At 40.5% G+C, this 21,951-nt stretch overlaps 1 protein-coding gene across 1 annotated transcript in view; it reads left to right on the plus strand.

Moving 5' to 3' along the window:
* The window catches only part of adgrl1a (adhesion G protein-coupled receptor L1a), a 370,320-nt gene that overhangs the window by 270,605 nt on the left and 77,764 nt on the right, over positions 1-21,951 (plus strand). The window contains exons 8-9 of the mRNA XM_060942476.1: positions 5,608-5,910; positions 11,430-11,533. Of these exons, the coding sequence (XP_060798459.1) occupies positions 5,608-5,910; positions 11,430-11,533 (407 nt within the window). The remainder of the gene's footprint in view (positions 1-5,607; positions 5,911-11,429; positions 11,534-21,951) is intronic.

Here is a 21,951-nt window from a genome sequence, read left to right on the forward strand (position 1 = left end):
AAAAATGGGATCTGACGAGCATGGAAACAACTGGAAGTGATGCGATTTTTTTTTTTTTAATTCACACTGTAAAATCAACATCTGAATATTTCTTAACTATCATTCAAAGATTCTTTATTGTCAATTCACTATATATCCAGGAGAATCGAAATGCCGTTTCTCTCTCACCTTACTTGTACAACCTCGATTCCAAAAAAGTTGGGACAAAGTACAAATTGTAAATAAAAACGGAATGCAATAATTTGCTAATCTCAAAAACCGATATTGTATTCACAATAGAACATAGACAACATATCAAATGTCGAAAGTGAGACATTTTGAAATTGCATGCCAAATATTGGCTCATTTGAAATTTCATGACAGCAACACATCTCAAAAAAGTTGGGACAGGGGCAATAAGAGGCTGGAAAAGTTAAAGGTACAAAAAAGGAACAGCTGGAGGACCAAATTGCAAATCATTAGGTCAATTGGCAATAGGTCATTAACATGACTGGGTATAAAAAGAGCATCTTGGAGTGGCAGCGGCTCTCAGAAGTAAAGATGGGAAGAGGATCACCAATCCCCCTAATTCTGCGCCGACAAATAGTGGAGCAATATCAGAAAGGAGTTCGACAGTGTAAAATTGCAAAGAGTTTGAACATATCATCATCTACAGTGCATAATATCATCAAAAGATTCAGAGAACCTGGAAGAATCTCTGTGCGTAAGGGTCAAGGCCGGAAAACCATACTGGGTGCCCGTGATCTTCGGGCCCTTAGACGGCACTGCATCACATACAGGCATGCTTCTGTATTGGAAATCACAAAATGGGCTCAGGAATATTTCCAGAGAACATTATCTGTGAACACAATTCACCGTGCCATCCGCCGTTGCCAGCTAAAACTCTATAGTTCAAAGGAGAAGCTGTATCTAAACATGATCCAGAAGCGCAGACGTCTTCTCTGGGCCAAGGCTCATTTAAAATGGACTGTGGCAAAGTGGAAAACTGTTCTGTGGTCAGACGAATCAAAATTTGAAGTTCTTTATGGAAATCAGGGACGCCGTGTCATTCGGACTAAAGAGGAGAAGGACGACCCAAGTTGTTCTCAGCGCTCAGTTCAGAAGCCTGCATCTCTGATGGTATGGGGTTGCATTAGTGCGTGTGGCATGGGCAGCTTACACATCTGGAAAGACACCATCAATGCTGAAAGGTATATCCAGGTTCTAAAGCAACATGTGCTCCCATCCAGACAACGTCTCTTTCAGGGAAGACCTTGCATTTTCCAACATGACAATGCCAAACCACATACTGCATCAATTACAGCATCATGGCTGCGTAGAAGAAGGGTCCGGGTACTGAACTGGCCAGCCTGCAGTCCAGATCTTTCACCCATAGAAAACATTTGGCGCATCATAAAACGGAAGATACGACAAAAAAGACCTAAGACAGTTGAGCAACTAGAATCCTACATTAGACAAGAATGGGTTAACATTCCTATCCCTAAACTTGAGCAACTTGTCTCCTCAGTCCCCAGACGTTTACAGACTGTTGTAAAGAGAAAAGGGGATGTCTCACAGTGGTAAACATGGCCTTGTCCCAACTTTTTTGAGATGTGTTGTTGTCATGAAATTTAAAATCACCTAATTTTTCTCTTTAAATGATACATTTTCTCAGTTTAAACATTTGATATGTCATCTATTTTCTATTCTGAATAAAATATGGAATTTTGAAACTTCCACATCATTGCATTCCATTTTTATTTACAATTTGTACTTTGTCCCAACTTTTTTGGAATCGGGGTTGTAAAAAACAGATAAAGATTACACACACACAAAAAAAAGAAAAAACAATATACAGTGGTGCTTGAAAGTTTGTGAACCCTTTAGAATTTTCTATATTTCTGCATAAATATGATCTAAAACATCAGCAGATTTTCACACAAGTCCTAAAAGTAGATAAAGAGAACCCAGTTAAACAAATGAGACAAAAATATTATACTTGGTCATTTATTGAGGAAAATGATCCAATATTACATATTTGTGAATGGCAAAAGTATGTGAACCTTTGCTTTCAGTATCTGGTGTGACCCCCTTGTGCAGCAATAACTGCAACTAAATGTTTGCGGTAACTGTTGATCAGTCCTGCACACCGGCTTGGAGGAATTTTAGCCCGTTCCTCCGTACAGAACAGCTTCAACTCTGGGATGTTGGTGGGTTTCCTCAAATGAACTGCTTGCTTCAGGTCCTTCCACAACATTTCCATTGGATTAAGGTCAGGACTTTGACTTGGCCATTCCAAAACATTCACTTTATTCTTCTTTAACCATTCTTTGGTAGAACGACTTGTGTGCTTAGGGTTGTTGTCTTGCTGCATGACCCACCTTCTCTTGAGATTCAGTTCATGGACAGATGTCCTGACATTTTCCTTTAGAATTCACTGGTATAATTCAGAATTCATTGTTTCATCAATGATGGCAAGCCGTCCTGGCCCAGATGCAGCAAAACAGGCCCAAACCATGATACTACCACCACCATGTTTCACAGATGGGATCAGGTTCTTATGCTGGAATGCAGTGTTTTCCTTTCTCCAAACATAATGCTTCTCATTGAAAGCAAAAAGTTCTATTTTGGTCTCATCCATCCACAAAACATTTTTCCAATAGCCTTCTGGCTTGTCCACATGATCTTTAGCAAACTGCAGACGAGCAGCAATGTTCATTTTGGAGAGCAGTGGCTTTCTCCTTGCAACCCTGCCATGCACACCATTGTTGTTCAGTGTTCTCCCGATGGTGGACTCATGAACATTAACATTAGCCAGGTTGAGAGGGGCCTTCAGTTGCTTAGAAGTTACCCTGGGGTCCTTTGTGACCTTGCCGACTATTACACGCTTTGCTCTTGGAGTGATCTTTGTTGGTCGAGCACTCCTGGGAAGGGTAACAATGGTCTTGAATTTCCTCCATTTGTACACAATCTTTCTGACTGGATTGGTGGAGTCCAAACTCTTTAGAGATGGTTTTGTAACCTTTTCCAGCCTGATGAGCATCAACAACGCTTTTTCTGAGGTCCTCAGAAATCTCCTTTGTTCGTGCCATGATACACTTCCACAAACGTGTTGTGAAGATCAGACTTTGATAGATCCCTGTTCTTTAAATAAAACAGGGTGCCCACTCACACCTGATTGTCATCCCATTGATTGAAAACACCTGACTCTAATTTCACCTTCAAATTAACTGCTAATCCTAGAGGTTCACATACTTTTGCCACTCACAGATATGTAATATTGGATCATTTTCCTCAATAAATAAATGACCAAGTATAATATTTTTGTCTCATTTGTTTAACTGGGTTCTCTTTATCTACTTTTAGGACTTGTGTGAAAATCTGATGATGTTTTAGGTCATATTTATGCAGAAATATTGAACATTCTAAAGGGCTCACAAACTTTCAAGCAGCACTGTATATATAAATATTTATAAATATTTATAAATATAGATAATATAGATAAAAAATTAAGAAAAGCAATATATATAAATATAGATAATATAGATAAAAAATACACTAAAATCAAACAATGTACAAAATAGCAGTAGTGCAATACAGTACAATAACAGAGAAGGTGCTAGAACAGCAGTTTATGATGTGTATATGACAGTCGTGCAAATGAGCAATAGCAGGTGATACAGCAGTAATGCTCATGTTTGCGGTGACTTGTCTCGTATTTACTAGACTAATTTCAAGCTCTAAATGTTATTCTGCTGGCAGGTAATTTTGCTTGTTTGTATAAATAAATGCTTAAAATTAGAAAATGTTTCTGCCAATAGAACTATTTCAGGCTTAAAATTAGTAAAACAAAATATCCAGAAATGGGTTTAATACGCTTAAATTTGGTTTGTTTAATATTATAATAGGAAATGATCGATCCTAACTATTTGCAAAATATTTTCATTTGCTAAGATGTCAGTTTTTGGAGTGCAGGTCAATTAACGTCACTTAAAAACAGTTCAATTCAGTTTAGTTTAATTCACTTTGAAGAACAAAATAACCTGGAGATGAAGCCAAAGTTCATATGACCAACACAATGACAATACACTGAACTGAAATTAACTGAAATGAATCCAGTCTAACTGAACTGAACACAATTGAACTGAACTGAATCAAATTACTCTTCACTGAACTGAATCAAATTACTCTCCACTGAACTGAATGCAATTACTCTCCACTGAACTGAATCAAATTACTCTCCACTGAACTGAATGCAATTACTCTCCAGTGAACTGAATCAAATTACTCTCCACTGAACTGAATCAAATTACTCTCCACTGAACTGAATCAAATTACTCTCCAGTGAACTGAATCAAATTACTCTCCACTGAACTGAATCAAATTACTCTCCACTGAACTGAATCAAATTACTCTCCACTGAACTGAATCAAATTACTCTCCACTGAACAGAATCAAATTACTCTCAACTGAACCGAATCAAATTACTCTCAACTGAACCGAATCAAATTACTCTCCACTGAACCGAATCAAATTACTCTCAACTGAACCGAATCAAATCACTCTCCAGTGAACTGAATCAAATCACTCTCCAGTGAACTGAATCAAATTACTCTCCACTGAACTGAATCAAATTACTCTCCACTGAACTGAATCAAATTACTCTCCACTGAACTGAATCAAATTACTCTCCACTGAACTGAAACAAATTACTCTCAACTGAACCGAATCAAATTACTCTCCAGTGAACTGAACTGAATCAATCTGGAAAGAACCTAACTATAATTAATTGAACTGAACTGAAACGAAATGAATCATATTGAACTTAATAGCTGCACTTAACTAAAATGAATAACACTGAACTTAAGAGCAAAACTGAATGGAAACTAATCGTACAGAACGCAATAACAGTATTGAACGAAACCGAATCAAAGCGAATCATAATGAACTTCATTGAACTGAATTGCGTTGAACTGTAATGTAATGAAATTAACTGAAAGGAAACTAATAAACCTGAATGTATTAATACTAGTACTGATTGCATCGAAATGACACAAACTGAACTGAAATTAATCAAATCAAAATGAATCAAATCAAAACACAGATTGTTTTTGTACCCAGTCGAATTAATGCACAGTGATTATTCACTCTACACGCAGGTTTATTATTATTTGAAACACAAGTGCTGTTGTGTGTGGTGTCATTACTCGGGGCTGAGCTGCAAGACAGGCAGATAGACAGGCTGAAAGAGACAGACAGGTCGATCTCTCTGTCTGTAGTAGTTAACATTCTTATGTTTACTTCCAATACAGCATCGTCAAGCCTTAATTACCGACGGTCACTAAAGGTTTTCTTGGATTACTGTGGAATATCTGATATCTGATCAATTATTTATCCTCTTCTGTTTTCACTGCTCTCTCTCTCCAGCTCCAGAGAGACAGGTTTAAAGCAGCGATGTGAATAAATTAGATCATGCAGATGCTCATTTACTGTCTGAACAACTTTCGGAGTCAGGCTTGTGCGCGACATCAAATGCTTCTCTTCCCCTTTGTTCTTTCTGTTGTTCACCACCCACATCCTTTCCTCTGATTCTCTTTCTCCATCTCTCTCTCTCTCTCTCTCTCTCAGGACCGCTAGTCACCACTCAAACGTCCAGCACCACGTCGTCACGCTCGTTCTCGTCCACCTCCAGTCCGTCCACCATGCGCCCACTGCCTGCCACTTTTCACCCCATCGGTGCCATAAACAAAGCCCCGGAACTGCGCCCCATCACCGCTACAGTTCCCGTGACCCGTCACCGCCCACGTCCACGCCCACCCCAGGAGCCAGAGCTGCAGGAGGGGTGTGACCTGAGCGTAGCACGAGGTGTCCAGTGGCCCAGCGCACAGAGAGGCGAGACGGTGGAGCGGCCCTGCCCTAAAGGATCACTGGGTAAGAAAATCAGGACACAGGAAGAATCATTTATTTACTGATTGATTTTAATATTTCTTTAATTCTTTAGTCAAAGCTACGCTCGTGCTCTTTTGCATCCTTCGATCCTTTAAGTACCAGTAAACTACAGCAAAGAAACAACAACCGCAACTACACAATCTTATCGGTGTGCAGCAACAGCTCCTGCTTTTATTTATTTATTTTTTATTCTGATAAGAACAGAAGTAGCTATATTTAGCTAGCTAATTAATTAAGCAATATTGCACGAGCAAGAGTGCTGCTATCATGAACATTTATCTGCACGGTGTGCTCGTGTTCAGTACTGCGAGTCTGATATTATTTCAGTATTCTCATAGAAAGAAATTAATATCAAATAACTAACATTTCAGATACAGTGGTGCTTGAAAGTTTGTGAAGCCTTTAGAATTTTCTATATTTCTGCATAAATATGACCTAAAACATCATCAGATTTTCACACAAGTCCTAAAAGTAGATAAAGAGAACCCAGTTAAACAAATGAGACAAAAATATTATACTTGGTCATTTATTTATGGAGGAAAATGATCCAATATTACAACCCCAATTCCAAAAAAGTTGGGACAAAGTACAAATTGTAAATAAAAACGGAATGCAATAATTTACAAATCTCAAAAACTGATATTGTATTCACAATAGAACATAGACAACATATCAAATGTCAAAAGTGAGACATTTTGAAATTTCATGCCAAATATTGGCTCATTTGAAATTTCATGACAGCAACACATCTCAAAAAAAGTTGGGACAGGGGCAATAAGAGGCTGGAAAAGTTAAAGGTACAAAAAAGGAACAGCTGGAGGACCAAATTGCAAATCATTAGGTCAATTGGCAATAGGTCATTAACATGACTGGGTATAAAAAGAGCATCTTGGAGTGGCAGCGGCTCTCAGAAGTAAAGATGGGAAGAGGATCACCAATCCCCCTAATTCTGCGCCGACAAATAGTGGAGCAATATCAGAAAGGAGTTTGACAGTGTAAAATTGCAAAGAGTTTGAACATATCATCATCTCCAGTGCGTAATATCATCAAAAGATTCAGAGAATCTGGAAGAATCTCTGTGCGTAAGGGTCAAGGCCGGAAAACCATACTGGGTGCCCGTGATCTTCGGGCCCTTAGACGGCACTGCATCACATACAGGCATGCTTCTGTACTGGAAATCACAAAATGGGCTCAGGAATATTTCCAGAGAACATTATCTGTGAACACAATTCACCGTGCCATCCGCCGTTGCCAGCTAAAACTCTGTAGTTCAAAGAAGAAGCCGTATCTAAACATGATCCAGAAGCGCAGACGTCTTCTCTGGGCCAAGGCTCATTTAAAATGGACTGTGGCAAAGTGGAAAACTGTTCTGTGGTCAGACGAATCAAAATTTGAAGTTCTTTATGGAAATCAGGGACGCCGTGTCATTCGGACTAAAGAGGAGAAGGACGACCCGAGTTGTTATCAGCGCTCAGTTCAGAAGCCTGCATCTCTGATGGCATGGGGCTGCATTAGTGCATGTGGCATGGGCCGCTTACACATCTGGAAAGACACCATCAATGCTGAAAGGTATATCCAGGTTCTAGAGCAACATATGCTCCCATCCAGACGACGTCTCTTTCAGGGAAGACCTTGAATTTTCCAACATGACAATGCCAAACCACATACTGCATCAATTACAGCATCATGGCTGCGTAGAAGAAGGGTCCGGGTACTGAACTGGCCAGCCTGCAGTCCAGATCTTTCACCCATAGAAAACATTTGGCGCATCATAAAATGGAAGATACGACAAAAAAGACCTAAGACAGTTGAGCAACTAGAATCCTACATTAGACAAGAATGGGTTAACATTCCTATCCCTAAACTTGAGCAACTTGTCTCCTCAGTCCCCAGACGTTTACAGACTGTTGTAAAGAGAAAAGGGGATGTCTCACAGTGGTAAACATGGCCTTGTCCCAACTTTTTTGAGATGTGGTGTTATGAAATTTAAAATCACCTAATTTTTCTCTTTAAATGATACATTTTCTCAGTTTAAACATTTGATGTGTCATCTATGTTCTATTCTGAATAAAATATGGAATTTTGAAACTTCCACATCATTGCATTCCATTTTTATTTACAATTTGTACTTTGTCCCAACTTTTTTGGAATCAGGGTTGTACATATCTGTGAGTGGCAAAAGTATGTGAACCTCTAGGATTAGCAGTTAATTCGAAGGTGAAATTAGAGTCAGATGTTTTCAATCAATGGGATGACAATCAGGTGTGAGTGGGCACCCTGTTTTATTTAAAGAACAGGGATCTATCAAAGTCTGGTCTTCACAACACATGTTTGTGGAAGTGTATCATGGCATGAAAAAGGAGATTTCTGAGGACCTCAGAAAAACCGTTGTTGATGCTCATCAGGCTGGAAAAGGTTATAAAACCATCTCTAAAGAGTTTGGACTCCACCAATCCACAGTCAGACAGGTTGTGTACAAATGGAGGAAATTCAAGACCATTGTTACCCTCCCCAGGAGTGGTCGACCAACAAAGATCACTCCAAGACCAAGGCGTGTAATAGTCGGTGAGGTCACAAAGGACCCCACGGTAACTTCTAAGCAACTGAAGGCCTCTCTCACATTGGCTAATGTTAATGTTCATGAGTCCACCATCAGGAGAACACTGAACAACAATGGTGTGCATGGCAGGGTTGCAAGGAGAAAGCCACTGCTCTCCAAAATGAACATTGCTGCTCATCTGCAGTTTGCTAAAGATCATGTGGACAAGCCAAAAGGCTATTGGAAAAATGTTTTGTGGACAGATGAGACCAAAATAGAACTTTTTGGTTTAAATGAGAAGCGTTTTGTTTGGAGAAAGGAAAACACTGCATTCCAGCATAAGAACCTTATCCCATCTGTGAAACATGGTGGTGGTAGTATCATGGTTTGGGCCTGTTTTACTGCATCTGGGCCAGGACGGCTTGCCACCATTGATGGAACAATGAATTCTGAATTATACCAGTGAACTCTAAAGGAAAATGTCAGGACATCTGTCCATGAACTGAATCTCAAGAGAAGGTGGGTCATGCAGCAAGACAATGACCCTAAGCACACAAGTCGTTCTACCAAAGAATGGTTAAAGAAGAATAAAGTTAATGTTTTGGAATGGCCAAGTCAAAGTCCTGACCTTAATCCAATTGAAATGTTGTGGAAGGACCTGAAGTGAGCAGTTCAGGTGAGGAAACCCACCAACATCCCAGAGTTGAAGCTGTTCTTTACAGAGGAATGGGCTAAAATTCCACCAAGCCGGTGTGCAGGACTGATCAACAGTTACCGGAAACGTTTAGTTGCAGTTATTGCTGCACAAGGGGGACACACCAGATACTGAAAGCAAAGGTTCACATACTTTTGCCACTCACAGATATGTAATATTGGATCATTTTCCTCAATAAATAAATGACCAAGTATAATATTTTTGTCTCATTTGTTTAACTGGGTTCTCTTTATCTACTTTTAGGACTTGTGTGAAAATCTGATGATGTTTTAGGTCATATTTATTCAGAAATATAGAAAATTCTAAAGGGTTCACAAACTTTCAAGCACCACTGTACATTGTGGGTGAATATTTAGATTATTTTTGCTCCGTCAATAGAATTTGTTCCCAAAGAAGCCACAGCTGTACAGTGTTGCTATGGTAACACACACACAGCCCATAGTAAGTGTAGGAACCATTTTAATAAAGGTCTCAGAATATACCAAGACAGAATAACATAATTTATCTCTATGGGAGCAAAAGTGGAACAGTGGGTGTTTTTCATGTTGGGTCACAAACAAAATTTTGCTGATGTCAGTTTTTTTCTGAAACAGCTCACTGCAGAAATACCGATGTAGTCTCAGAGTGATTATAGGTAACCGGGAATATGCTGTAAATTCCTCCAGATTCCCACTAACCCCACTGCGAGTTGGCCTAGTGGTAAACATGTTTAGCATGTCCACCTCTCAATTGGGAGATCGTGAGTTCTACATATGGTTGGGTCATACCAAAGACCATCATAAAAATGGTACCTACTGCCGTCGGGCAAGGTGCGCTGCAACACAGATGTGAGTGGGGAGTCAAACTCTGGTGGTTACCAGAGGACCCCCCCCCCCCCCCACTGTAACCCTAGCTATATAGGCGAGAGGGCTATAGAAGCAGAGATTGGCGCCACCCAGTACGCCTCCAGTGCCTGGGTAGTCCTGGGATGGGAGACTGCCTGGGAAGACCAGGTCCTGGCACGGGAAGGACTTTGACTTTTTTTTTTTTTGTTTGACCCACTAACCCTCCCAGAGAGCCAATAATTTGGTGAAATCCATGGACTCTGACTATAATGGAGTGCTGGGACATCCTGGTCTGGATAAATTGGGATTAGTCCCCTCTCCCCATTCCAAATGTCAAACAATGGACATAGTCGTATGTCTGCCACTCTCACTTTGCCTCAATCCTTTCTGGTTTCACTGTAATGAACTATTGCTGCAATTGGAATTGGCGCTTGATCAATCAGTTTGGTAGACCAGAACTAACTGGTGTATAAACACAAATTAAACAAGTTACTAATCATTGTGAAAATGTAGAACTGTGGAAATGTGAGTATAGATGGATTGTAAGAATGATTGGACTGTTGGAGTCACTTGTAGACTCGTTATCACTCCTGATTTCTCCAGTGTTTGTCAGTGAAGGTTCTCGGTCATCCAGGTCATCGTAATCCGTAGGGGCTAAAGAAGGCAACTGGACTTTCTTGAAATCCTTGAAGACATTTCACCTCTCATCTGAAAGGCTTCTTCAGTTCTGTCTGACTAGTGAGGAGTTCCAGGTATTTATCCTCTAGTGGACCAAAAGCAACCCTAAGGAGAGTCGTTGAGGTCACATGGGTCATTGACCCTCTCAGCCATCCTGTAGGTTGTTAGGCTCACTGACTGGTATAACAACCTACAGGATGACTGAGAGGGTCAACGACCCATGTGACCTCAACAACTCTCCTTAGGGTTGCTTTTGGTCCACTAGAGGATAAATACCTGGAACTCCTCACGAGTCAGACAGAACTGAAGAAGGCTTTTGGATGAGAGGTAAAACATCTTCAAGGATTTCAAGCAAGTCCAGTTGCCTTCTTTAGCACTTCCGGTTCTCCACTGTTTGTTTTTGTAGCTTGAGTGAGTTTCTACTGTGCTTTTAAATGCTATCCAATAAATACAAGAAGCTCTAAGCTCAGCTTTTCTGTTTTATGGTCTTTTTATTTTGGACTATTCAATGGTTGGGGAGCACCAGCGGAGGCTTTGTATCCGTCATGTTCCAAATGTGTTCAACAGATTCATATTTTAAGTTTTACAGTCGTTGTGTTCCAAATAATTGTTTTAACTTTGTCTAATGAGCTCATTTGCTTGTATTTATTGGGCTGTAAAACAGTGTGAGGCTGGTCTGAGGCTAGTTTGTGCCTTAATAGCTCTTTAACAATCTCTCTCTCTCTCTCTCTCTCTCTGATTTTAGGCATCGCTTCTTACCAGTGTCTGTCCTCTCCAGTACAGTGGAACCCCCGAGGTCCTGATCTCAGTAACTGCACCTCTCCCTGGGTCAACCAGGTGGCCCAAAAGGTCCGTCATCCCTCTTGTTTACTCCGCCACAATGCGTTTGAAATCTGGATTCTGATTGGTGTTGATTAATTTTCTGCTGAATGCTCGAATGTGATTGGTCACATAATATAAGGTGTGTGTTATTTTTGCATATGAGCACAGGTAACATGGAACACATTATACTACTACTGCGCTCGGTGTGATATGTTATTGTTTCCATGGTAACAGCTTACGCATAGGGACGTTCGACAGAATCGAAGAGTCATAATGAGCAGATTTTCAAAGGTGTTGTTGTTGAAGAAAATAATTTTTATAATCATTGATGTGGGAAAGTTTTTTTTGTTTTGTTTTTTTGTGTGTGGAGATGTTTATATACCAGTTATGGTCTTGGTAGTGTTTTCTGTTTCTTCTGTTTTCTCAGTAAATTGACAGGCTGTACTCTGTGTGTGTGTGTGTGTGTGTGTGTGTGAGAGAGAGAGAGAGAGAGAGACTGTTTGTTTATCGCAGCTATAACATCAGTGGTGCCTTTCATACCTGTCACGGTGTTTGCATGCTCCGTTAAAAGTCTGTACTATTATTAATTGCTTGTTTTTCTACCTTGACTATCAATATGCGGTCAAATCCGATGTATAAGGAAGCTCTCATGCTAGCTGCTTTCCACGTTTTGCCTCAAATTATCACCTTCTCGCAGCACTTTGGACGTCCTTTGTGCATGGATTCCTCTCGCCAACGTGGCAGCCATCTTGGCTCCGCTAGTTCATCTAACCTAACCTGGGCGAACTACTTCTTCTTTTTCTTCAAGGTTTTATGGCAGTTGGCAAACCAATTTAAAGGTGCATTACTGCCACCGACTGGGCTGGAGTGTGAAACAGGAGATATCAGGGAGAAAAAACAAACACAGTGGTGCTTGAAAGTTTATAAACCCTTTAGAATTTTCTATATTTCTGCATAAATATGGCCTAAAACATCATCAGATTTTCACACAAGTCCTAAAAGTAGATAAAGAGAACCCAGTTAAACAAATGAGACAAAAATATTATACTTGGTCATTTATTTGTTGAGGAAAATGATCCAATATTACATATCTGTGAGTGGCAAAAGTATGTGAACCTTTGCTTTCAGTATCTGGTGTGACCCCCTTGTACAGCAATAACTGCAACTAAATGTTTGCAGTAACTGTTAATCAGTCCTGCACACCGGCTTGGAGGAATTTTAGCCCATTCCTCCGTACAGAACAACTTCAACTCTGGGATGTTGGTGGGTTTCCTCACATGAACTGCTCGCTTCAGGTCCTTCCACAGCATTTCCATTGGATTAAGGTCAGGACTTTGACTTGGCCATTCCAAAACATTCACTTTATTCTTCTTTAACCATTCTTTGGTAGAATGACTTGTGTGCTTAGGGTCGTTGTCTTGCTGCATGACCCACCTTCTCTTGAGATTCAGTTCATGGACAGATGTCCTGACATTTTCCTTTAGAATTCACTGGCAAAATTCAGAATTCATTGTTCCATCAATGATGGCAAGCCGTCCTGGCCCAGATGCAGCAAAACAGGCCCAAACCATGATACTACCACCACCATGTTTCACAGATGGGATAAGGTTCTTATGCTGGAATGCAGTGTTTTCCTTTCTCCAAACATAACGCTTCTCATTTAAACCAAAAAGTTCTATTTTGGTCTCATCCGTCCACAAAACATTTTTCCAATAGCCTTCTGGCTTGTCCACGTGATCTTTAGCAAACTGCAGATGAGTAGCAATGTTCATTTTGGAGAGCAGTGGCTTTCTCCTTGCAGCCCTGCCATCCATAATCCAACACAGATCTTATAAGAGCCCAATATATGTTTTTTAAGGACGCTTTACTTGCTCCCCAAGTTTGTCCTGTCAAACACCAGAGAATATTGAGTATTTTTTTTGCATTTATTTTTTACCTTATCCAAGTGAATCTTCCATGTTAGCTTTTCATCAAACCAAACTCCTACAAATCTTACTACCTTGTCTTGCTCAAGAGGATGACCATATCATTTTATAGAAATAGGAGAGATTTCATGCCTTTTTGTAAAACATATTACTTGTGTTTTGGAAACTGATAATCTAAACTTAGGTGAATTACTCAAGTGCTTCTCTGAAATCAGTTGGGAAAACTCAACCAAAACAACCCTTATCTGAAGATCTATGGATGAAACTGGGAGATTTTGGTATTAGGAGGCCTGTCTGGTCTAAATGTCATGGTCTGTCTGGTGAAATCAGTGTAAGCCAGCTAGCTGTTCAGCCTTTTCTTACTGCGTTATGCGATCTGCACTTCGGAGAAGCGCGGTCACGTGATATGTGCTTAAAAATTGTTGGTGCATCTAGATCGGTTTATATGATAAAGTGTATGGGCAATGATAGGCTCTTAGTGGTGCATTCAAGTACACACCATATATAGTACAGTACATATAGTCAATAACTTCTAGTGGTGCTGCTCTGCCTGCGACCCAGGCTCGCTGTCTACTGCTGTTATCCTTTTGTTTGTTTGTTTGTTTGTTTGTATGCAGAATTGTCTGTGAATGTGTTGTTGCATTGTGTGAATGTGTGGAAGTCAACATGGTAAGATTAATCCATTACGCACATTTCGTGCTGATCATCGTCGGACTCTGTGTACTATGCCAAACTCAATCTGTGGGCGTGGAGGCCCAGCTACCTGTTACCTACACCCGGGACGCACTCCGAACGGCCAGTCTCTCTCCTGTGGATTTACCAGATAGCGTGAGACTGCAGCCAGTGTGCAGCAGGCGGTCAAAGAAAAGGAGCAGGCAAGGTGGAGTACAGCAACGTCTGCGACAGAGAGGCAACAGACCTCCGCTACCTTCAATGATGGTATGCAATGCAAGATCACTTTGAGCTAAAAGAGATGAACTTCAGTTTAACACCAGGACATGCTTCGAGTATCACACCTTAAGTCTGATGGTAATCACAGAATCTTGGCTATAACAGGATATCCAAAACTCTCTGGTTGACACTGAGGGGTTTTCTGTTGTCCGGGCAGACAGGACTGAACAAGCCGGGAAAAGTAGAAGTGGTGGCATGCCTGTGTATGTAAGTAACAATTGGTGCAAACAGTACACAGGGAAACATTCTGCTGCCCCGATGTTGAGATTTTGCACTTGACTTGGAGACTGTTTTACCTCCCAAGGAAGTTCGGAAGTGTGGCTGTGTGCGTTGTTTACGTTCCTCCCAGCGGGAATGCAGCTACAGCCGCAACTCACGTAGCAGACCGTGTACATCAAGAACTACAGCGTTCACTGGGCTCACCTGTTTTTGTTATGGACAACTTTAACCATTGCAAACTCGAACTAGCGCTCTCTGGGTTCAAACTAAACATTAATAACAGCACACACGAGAATAGACCGTTTGCACATGATGTCACATCTCATGACCCTCTCTGATTCAGCTGTTTCCACCATCCCTGTAGAATAACATGAGTAGCAACAAGTACAGTGGTGGTTGAAATTTGTGAACCCTTTAGAATTTTCTCTATTTCTGCATAAATATGACCTAAAACATCATCAGATTTTCACACAAGTCCTAAACGTCCTGAGATTTTCCTTTAGAGTTCACTGGTATAATTCAGAATTCATTGTTCCATCAATGATGGCAAGCCGTCCTGGCCCAGATGCAGCAAAACAGGCCTAAACCATGACACTACCACCACCATGTTTCACAGATGGGATAAGGTTCTTATGCTGGAATGAAGTGTTTTCCTTTCTCCAAACATAACGCTTCTCATTTAAACCAAAAAGTTCTATTTTGGTCTCATCTGTCCACAAAACATTTTTTCCAATAGCCTTCTGGCTTGTCCATGTGATCTTTAGCAAACTGCAGACAAGCAGCAATGTTCTTTTTGGAGAGCAGTGGCTTTCTCCTTGCAACCCTGCCATGCACACCATTGTTGTTCAGTGTTTTCCTGATGGTGGACTCATAAACATTAACATTAGCCAATGTGAGAAAGGCCTTCAGTTGCTTAGAAGTTATGCTGGGGTCCTTTGTGACCTCGCCGACTATTACATGCCTTGCTCTTGGAGTGATCTTTGTTGGTCGACCACTCCTGGGGAGGGTAACAATGGTCTTGAATTTCCTCCATTTGTACACAATCTGTCTGACTGTGGATTGGTGGAGTCCAAACTCTTTAGAGATGGTTTTGTAACCTTTTCCATCCAGATGAGCATCAACAATGCTTTTTCTAAGGTCCTCAGAAATCTCCTTTGTTCGTGCCATGATACACTTCCACAAACATGTGCTGTGAAGATCAGACTTTGATAGATCCCTGTTCTTTAAATAAAACAGGGTGCCCACTCACACCTGATTGTCATCCCATTGATTGAAAACACCTGACTCTAATTTCACCTTCAAATTAACTGCTAATCCTAGAGGTTCACATACTTTTGCCACTCACAGATATGTAATATTGGATCATTTTCCTCAATAAATAAATGACCAAGTATAATATTTTTGTCTCATTTGTTTAACTGGGTTCTCTTTATCTACTTTTAGGACTTGTGTGAAAATCTGATGATGTTTTAGGTCATATTTATGCAGGAATATAGAAAATTCTAAAGGGTTCACAAACTTTAAAGCACCACTGTAGCTTAATATGAAATGTTGCAAATTTGTGCAATTATCGGCTGCTCAAATAATTCTGCTAAGGCTGGAGTCAGATTGTTTAGTTTACCCACTGTTAAAATGCAAGAAAGACCCCAAATGAAAGCTCTAACCCGTAGACAACAAAGACAGTGGCTTGCAAATCTGAACAGATCGGACATAAAAGAGACCAGCTGCAAATATATATGAGTATGTGCAGACCATTTCGTAAAGGGTAAGCTTATATTTCTACCATTTCTGTGAACCATAGACAAAATATAAAGATGTGGCATACTGTAAGTGATATACATGTAAGCGCTACTCCAATTTATATATTGCGGTTACAAATGCATCGCACAAAACCCCAGTAAAATGTAGGTAGTTGAGCTCGGTAAAATATTGCCTTAGAAGACATCAATAATTAGGTTTATTTTTTTGTGTGTGTGTTTTGTGTAACATTTGCCCACATCAGGAACCAACTAGATCCTTACAGTAAACTTGCACAAAACTTTTATATGCTTTCATCTGCTTCTCAGTGACGAAGCTAGTAGTTAACACCAGGTAATTCACAATGCCTGTGTAATTCACACTCGGCCACATCCGTACATCGTCTTCATACTCTACAACATTGCTGTACGGATCCACCCCTGAACATTGTCAATATTACTCAATTCATGATATATTTGCAAAAAATTACAGTTCGCCAATGTACAACCCCGATTCCAAAAAAGTTGGGACAAAGTACAAATTGTAAATAAAAACGGAATGGAATGATGTGGAAGTTTCAAAATTCCATATTTTAATCAGAATAGAACATAGATGACATATCAAATGTTTAAACTGAGAAAATGTATCATTTAAAGAGAAAAATTAGGTGATTTTAAATTTCATGACAACAACACATCTCAAAAAAGTTGGGACAAGGCCATGTTTACCACTGTGAGACATCCCCTTTTCTCTTTACAACAGTCTGTAAACGTCTGGGGACTGAGGAGACAAGTTGCTCAAGTTTAGGGATAGGAATGTTAACCCATTCTTGTCTAATGTAGGATTCTAGTTGCTCAACTGTCGTAGGTCTTTTTTTTGTCGTATCTTCCGTTTTATGATGCGCCAAATGTTTTCTATGGGTGAAAGATCTGGACTGCAGGCTGGCCAGTTCAGTACCCGGACCCTTCTTCTACGCAGCCATGATGCTGTAATTGATGCAGTATGGGGTTTGGCATTGCCATGTTGGAAAATGCAAGGTCTTCCCTGAAAGAGACGTCGTCTGGATGGGAGCATATGTTGCTCTAGAACCTGGATATACCTTTCAGCATTGATAGTGTCTTTCCAGATGTGTAAGCTGCCCATGCCACACGCACTAATGCAACCCCATACCATCAGAGATGCAGGCTTCTGAACTGAGCGCTGATAACAACTTGGGTCGTCCTTCTCCTCTTTAGTCCGAATGACACGGCGTCCCTGATTTCCATAAAGAACTTCAAATTTTGATTCGTCTGACCACAGAACAGTTTTCCACTTTGCCACAGTCCATTTTAAATGAGCCTTGGCCCAGAGAAGACGTCTGCACTTCTGGATCACGTTTAGATACGGCTTCTTCTTTGAACTATAGAGTTTTAGTTGGCAACGGCGGATGGCACGGTGAATTGTGTTCACAGATAATGTTCTCTGGAAATATTCCTGAGCCCATTTTGTGATTTCCAATACAGAAGCATGCCTGTATGTGATGCAGTGCCATCTAAGGGCCCGAAGATCACGGGCACCCAGTATGGTTTTCCGGCCTTGACCCTTACGCACAGAGATTCTTCCGGATTCTCTGAATCTTTTGATGATATTATGCACTGTAGATGATGATATGTTCAAACTCTTTGCAATTTTACACTGTCGAACTCCTTTCTGATATTGCTCCACTATTTGTCGGCGCAGAATTAGGGGGATTGGTGATCCTCTTCCCAGCTTTACTTCTGAGAGCCGCTGCCACTCCAAGATGCTCTTTTTATACCCAGTCATGTTAATGACCTATTGCCAATTGACCTAATGAGTTGCAATTTGGTCCTCCAGCTGTTCCTTTTTTGTACCTTTAACTTTTCCAGCCTCTTATTGCCCCTGTCCCAACTTTTTTTGAGATGTGTTGCTGTCATGAAATTTCAAATGAGCCAATATTTGGCATGAAATTTCAAAATGTCTCACTTTCAACATTTGATATGTTGTCTATGTTCTATTGGGAATACAATGTCAGTTTTTGAGATTTGTAAATTATTGCATTCCGTTTTTATTTACAATTTGTATTTTGTCCCAACTTTTTTGGAATCGGGGTTGTACTCTCCTCAGTCACCATGGATGCTATCCCATAAAGATGGCAGACGCAACAAAGTCAGAGAGCATCATGGGAGATTTGTGACGCAAGTCTAAACAGTCTATAAGACTCCTGATAAGTGCTATGGTAACATCAAAAATGCCTACGTCGCCAAACCCAAACCCTCTCTGTCTAACTCAGACCACAATGCTATTCACTTAACTCCCACAGATAAAACCATGCTGTAAGTCACAAGTGAAAACAGTAACTGTGTGGTCTGATGATGGGATAGAAACATTTAAAGGATGTTTCTTGTGCACAGACTGGAATGTTTTTCATGGCATGAACATTGATGTGACTACAGATACAATCACGGACTACATAAATTATTTTCTAGACAGTGTCCTTACCAAAAGAGAAATTGCGGTCTACCCTAATAATAAGCCTTATGTAACTAAGAACATAAAGGATTGCATTAACTGGAAAAAGGCAGCGTTCAGAAACAAAGATCAGGCTGGGTTAAAAGCGGTACAAAAGAAACTGAATCAACTGCTTAAAAAGGCCAGGAGACATCAAAAGGACTTAATTGAGAGCCACTTCACCGCCATGGGCTCTAGAAAACTCTGGGACTCCTTGAAGGCCATCGCGAATATGGTTTCAAGCAAAGGGCATATAGTTACTTCAGATGATCAGCTGAAAGCCAATGAACTGAATGACTTTTATCTCAGGTTTCAGACTCAGGACTTCAGCAATGAATGCATCACTGTCTTAAAGTCCTTAAGCACTGACATGAACATAGGGCATGAAGTAGACTGGTTAAGGGTACAGTCACTGTTCCAGAAGCTGTGTACCAGGAAAGCAAGGGGTCCAGATAGGATCTCTGCCCGCCTTTTAAAAACTTGTGCAGAGGAGCTTGTCCCAGCCTGGTGTCCTCTCTTTCAGTGATCACTTGACTCACACACTGTCCCAGCCCTATGGAAAAAGACCATCATCACTCCAGTCCCTAAGAAGCCTTGTCCCATGGAGAACAATGACTTTAGGCCTGTAGCACTGACATCTATTGTAATGAAATATTTTGAGAAATATATGGTGTCTTTTTTAAAAACGGAGGTAAACCAGGATTTAGACCCCTGGCTGTTTGCCTCCAAACGGGGTAGGAGTACCGATGATGCTATAAGTAGCATCACCCACATAGTCCTAAAACACATTGAAGACGCTAAGGCCGATGCATGTTTACTTTTTATAGATTTTAGTTCGGTGTTTAATATTACTCAGCCCTTTCTACTACTGGAGACACTGAAAAAGATGGGTGTAAGCTCTTTTATTGCTAAATGGTATCAGCACAGGGGCTCCACAGGGGTGTGTGAGCTCCCCTGTCCTGTTCACTATTTATACCAATGGGTGTGTGAGTAAACACCCACAAGACTACAGTGGTGCTTGAAAGTTTGTGAACCCTTTAGAATTTTCTATATTTCTGCATAAAAATGACCTAAAACAACATCAGATTTTCACACAAGTCCTAAAAGTAGATAAAGAGAACCCCGTTAAACAAATGAGACAAAAATATTATACTTGGTCATTTATTTATTGAGGAAAATGATCCAATATTACATATCTGTGAGTGGCAAAAGTATGTGAACCTTTGCTTTCAGTATCTGGTGTGACCCCCTTGTGCAGCAATAACTGCAACTAAACGTTTGCGGTAACTGTTGATCAGTCCTGCACACCGGCTTGGAGGAATTTTAGCCCGTTCCTCCATACAGAACAGCTTCAACTCTGGGATGCTGGTGGGTTTCCTCACATGAACTGCTCGCTTCAGGTCCTTCCACAACATTTCGATTGGATTAAGGTCAGGACTTTGACTTGGCCATTCCAAAACATTAACTGTATTCTTGTTTAATCATTCTTTGGTAGAACGACTTGTGTGCTTAGGGTCGTTGTCTTGCTGCATGACCCACCTTCTCTTGAGATTCAGTTCATGGACAGATGTCCTGACATTTTCCTTTAGAATTCGCTGGTATAATTCAGAATTAATTGTTCCATCAATGATGGCAAGCCGTCCTGGCCCAGATGCAACAAAACAGGCCCAAACCATGATACTACCACCACCATGTTTCACAGATGGGATAAGGTTCTTATGCTGGAATGCAGTGTTTTCCTTTCTCCAAACATGAGGCTTCTCATTTCAACCAAAATGTTCTATTTTGGTCTCATCCTTCACAAAACATTTTTCCAATAGCTGTCTGGCTTGTCCACGTGATATTTAGCAAACTGCAGACGAGCAGCAATGTTCTTTTTGGAGAGCAGTGACTTTCTCCTTGCAAGCCTGCCATGCACACCATTGTTGTTCAGTGTTCTCCTGATGGTGGACTCATGAACATTAATATTAACCAATGTGAGAGAGGCCTTCAGTTGCTTAGAAGTTACCCTGGGGTCCTTTGTGACCTCGCCAACTATTACACGCCTTGCTCTTGGAGTGATCTTTGTTGGTTGACCACTCCTGGGGAGGGTAACAATGGTCTTGAATTTCCTCCATTTGTACACAATCTGTCTGACTGTGGATTGGTGGAGTCCAAACTCTTTAGAGATGCTTTTGTAACCTTTTCCATCCTGATGAGCATCAACAATGCTGTTTCTGAGGTCCTCAGAAATCTCCTTTGTTCGTACTATTATACACTTCCACAAACATGTGTTGTGAAGATCAGACTTTGATAGATCCCTGTTCTTTAAATAAAACAGGGTGCCCACTCACACCTGATTGTCATCCCATCAATTGAAATCACCTGACTCTAATTTCACCTTCAAATTAACTATTAATCCTAGAGGTTCACATACTTTTGCCACTCACAGATATGTAATATTGGATCATTTTCCTCAATAAATAAATGACCAAGTATAATATTTTTGTCTTATTTGTTTAACTGGGTTCTCTTTACCTATTTTTAGGACTTGTGTGACAATCTGATGATGTTTTAGGTCATATTTATGCAAAAATATAGAAATTTTTAAAGGGTTCACAAACTTTCAAGCACCACTGTACATTGTTCAATTTTCTGACGATACCGCCATTCTTGGCTTACTACACAGAGATCAAGATGTAGCCTCTTACCATTCTGAAATTAAGCAGTTTGCAGACTGGTGTGATGCTCACCATCTTGTCGTTAACATTAATAAAACAGAAGAAATGGTATTTGACCCAAGATCAATCTGTGAACCTAGTCCAGTGCTCAGACACAACATACAACATACCTACACGTCAGGTTACTTCATATAAGTATCTGGGTGTGTTTATTGTCTGTTCACTCACCTGGCACATTCATGTTGAAAGGCTTTGGACTAAGCTTCAACAGAGGATGTATTTCTTAAGAAGACATGCCTTGTGTCTGAAATCGCTCCCTACTCACTATATAGGGCGAGGACGCCATTTTGTAGTGCTTTCTGAAACTTTAGTGAGGATTATTTACACCCTATACCGTATAGTGCACTCAAAGTATCCCACAATGCATCGCGAAAAGTAGTGTACA

This window comes from Neoarius graeffei, chromosome 16 (assembly GCF_027579695.1).
Source record: "Neoarius graeffei isolate fNeoGra1 chromosome 16, fNeoGra1.pri, whole genome shotgun sequence".
Taxonomy (NCBI): domain Eukaryota; kingdom Metazoa; phylum Chordata; class Actinopteri; order Siluriformes; family Ariidae; genus Neoarius; species Neoarius graeffei.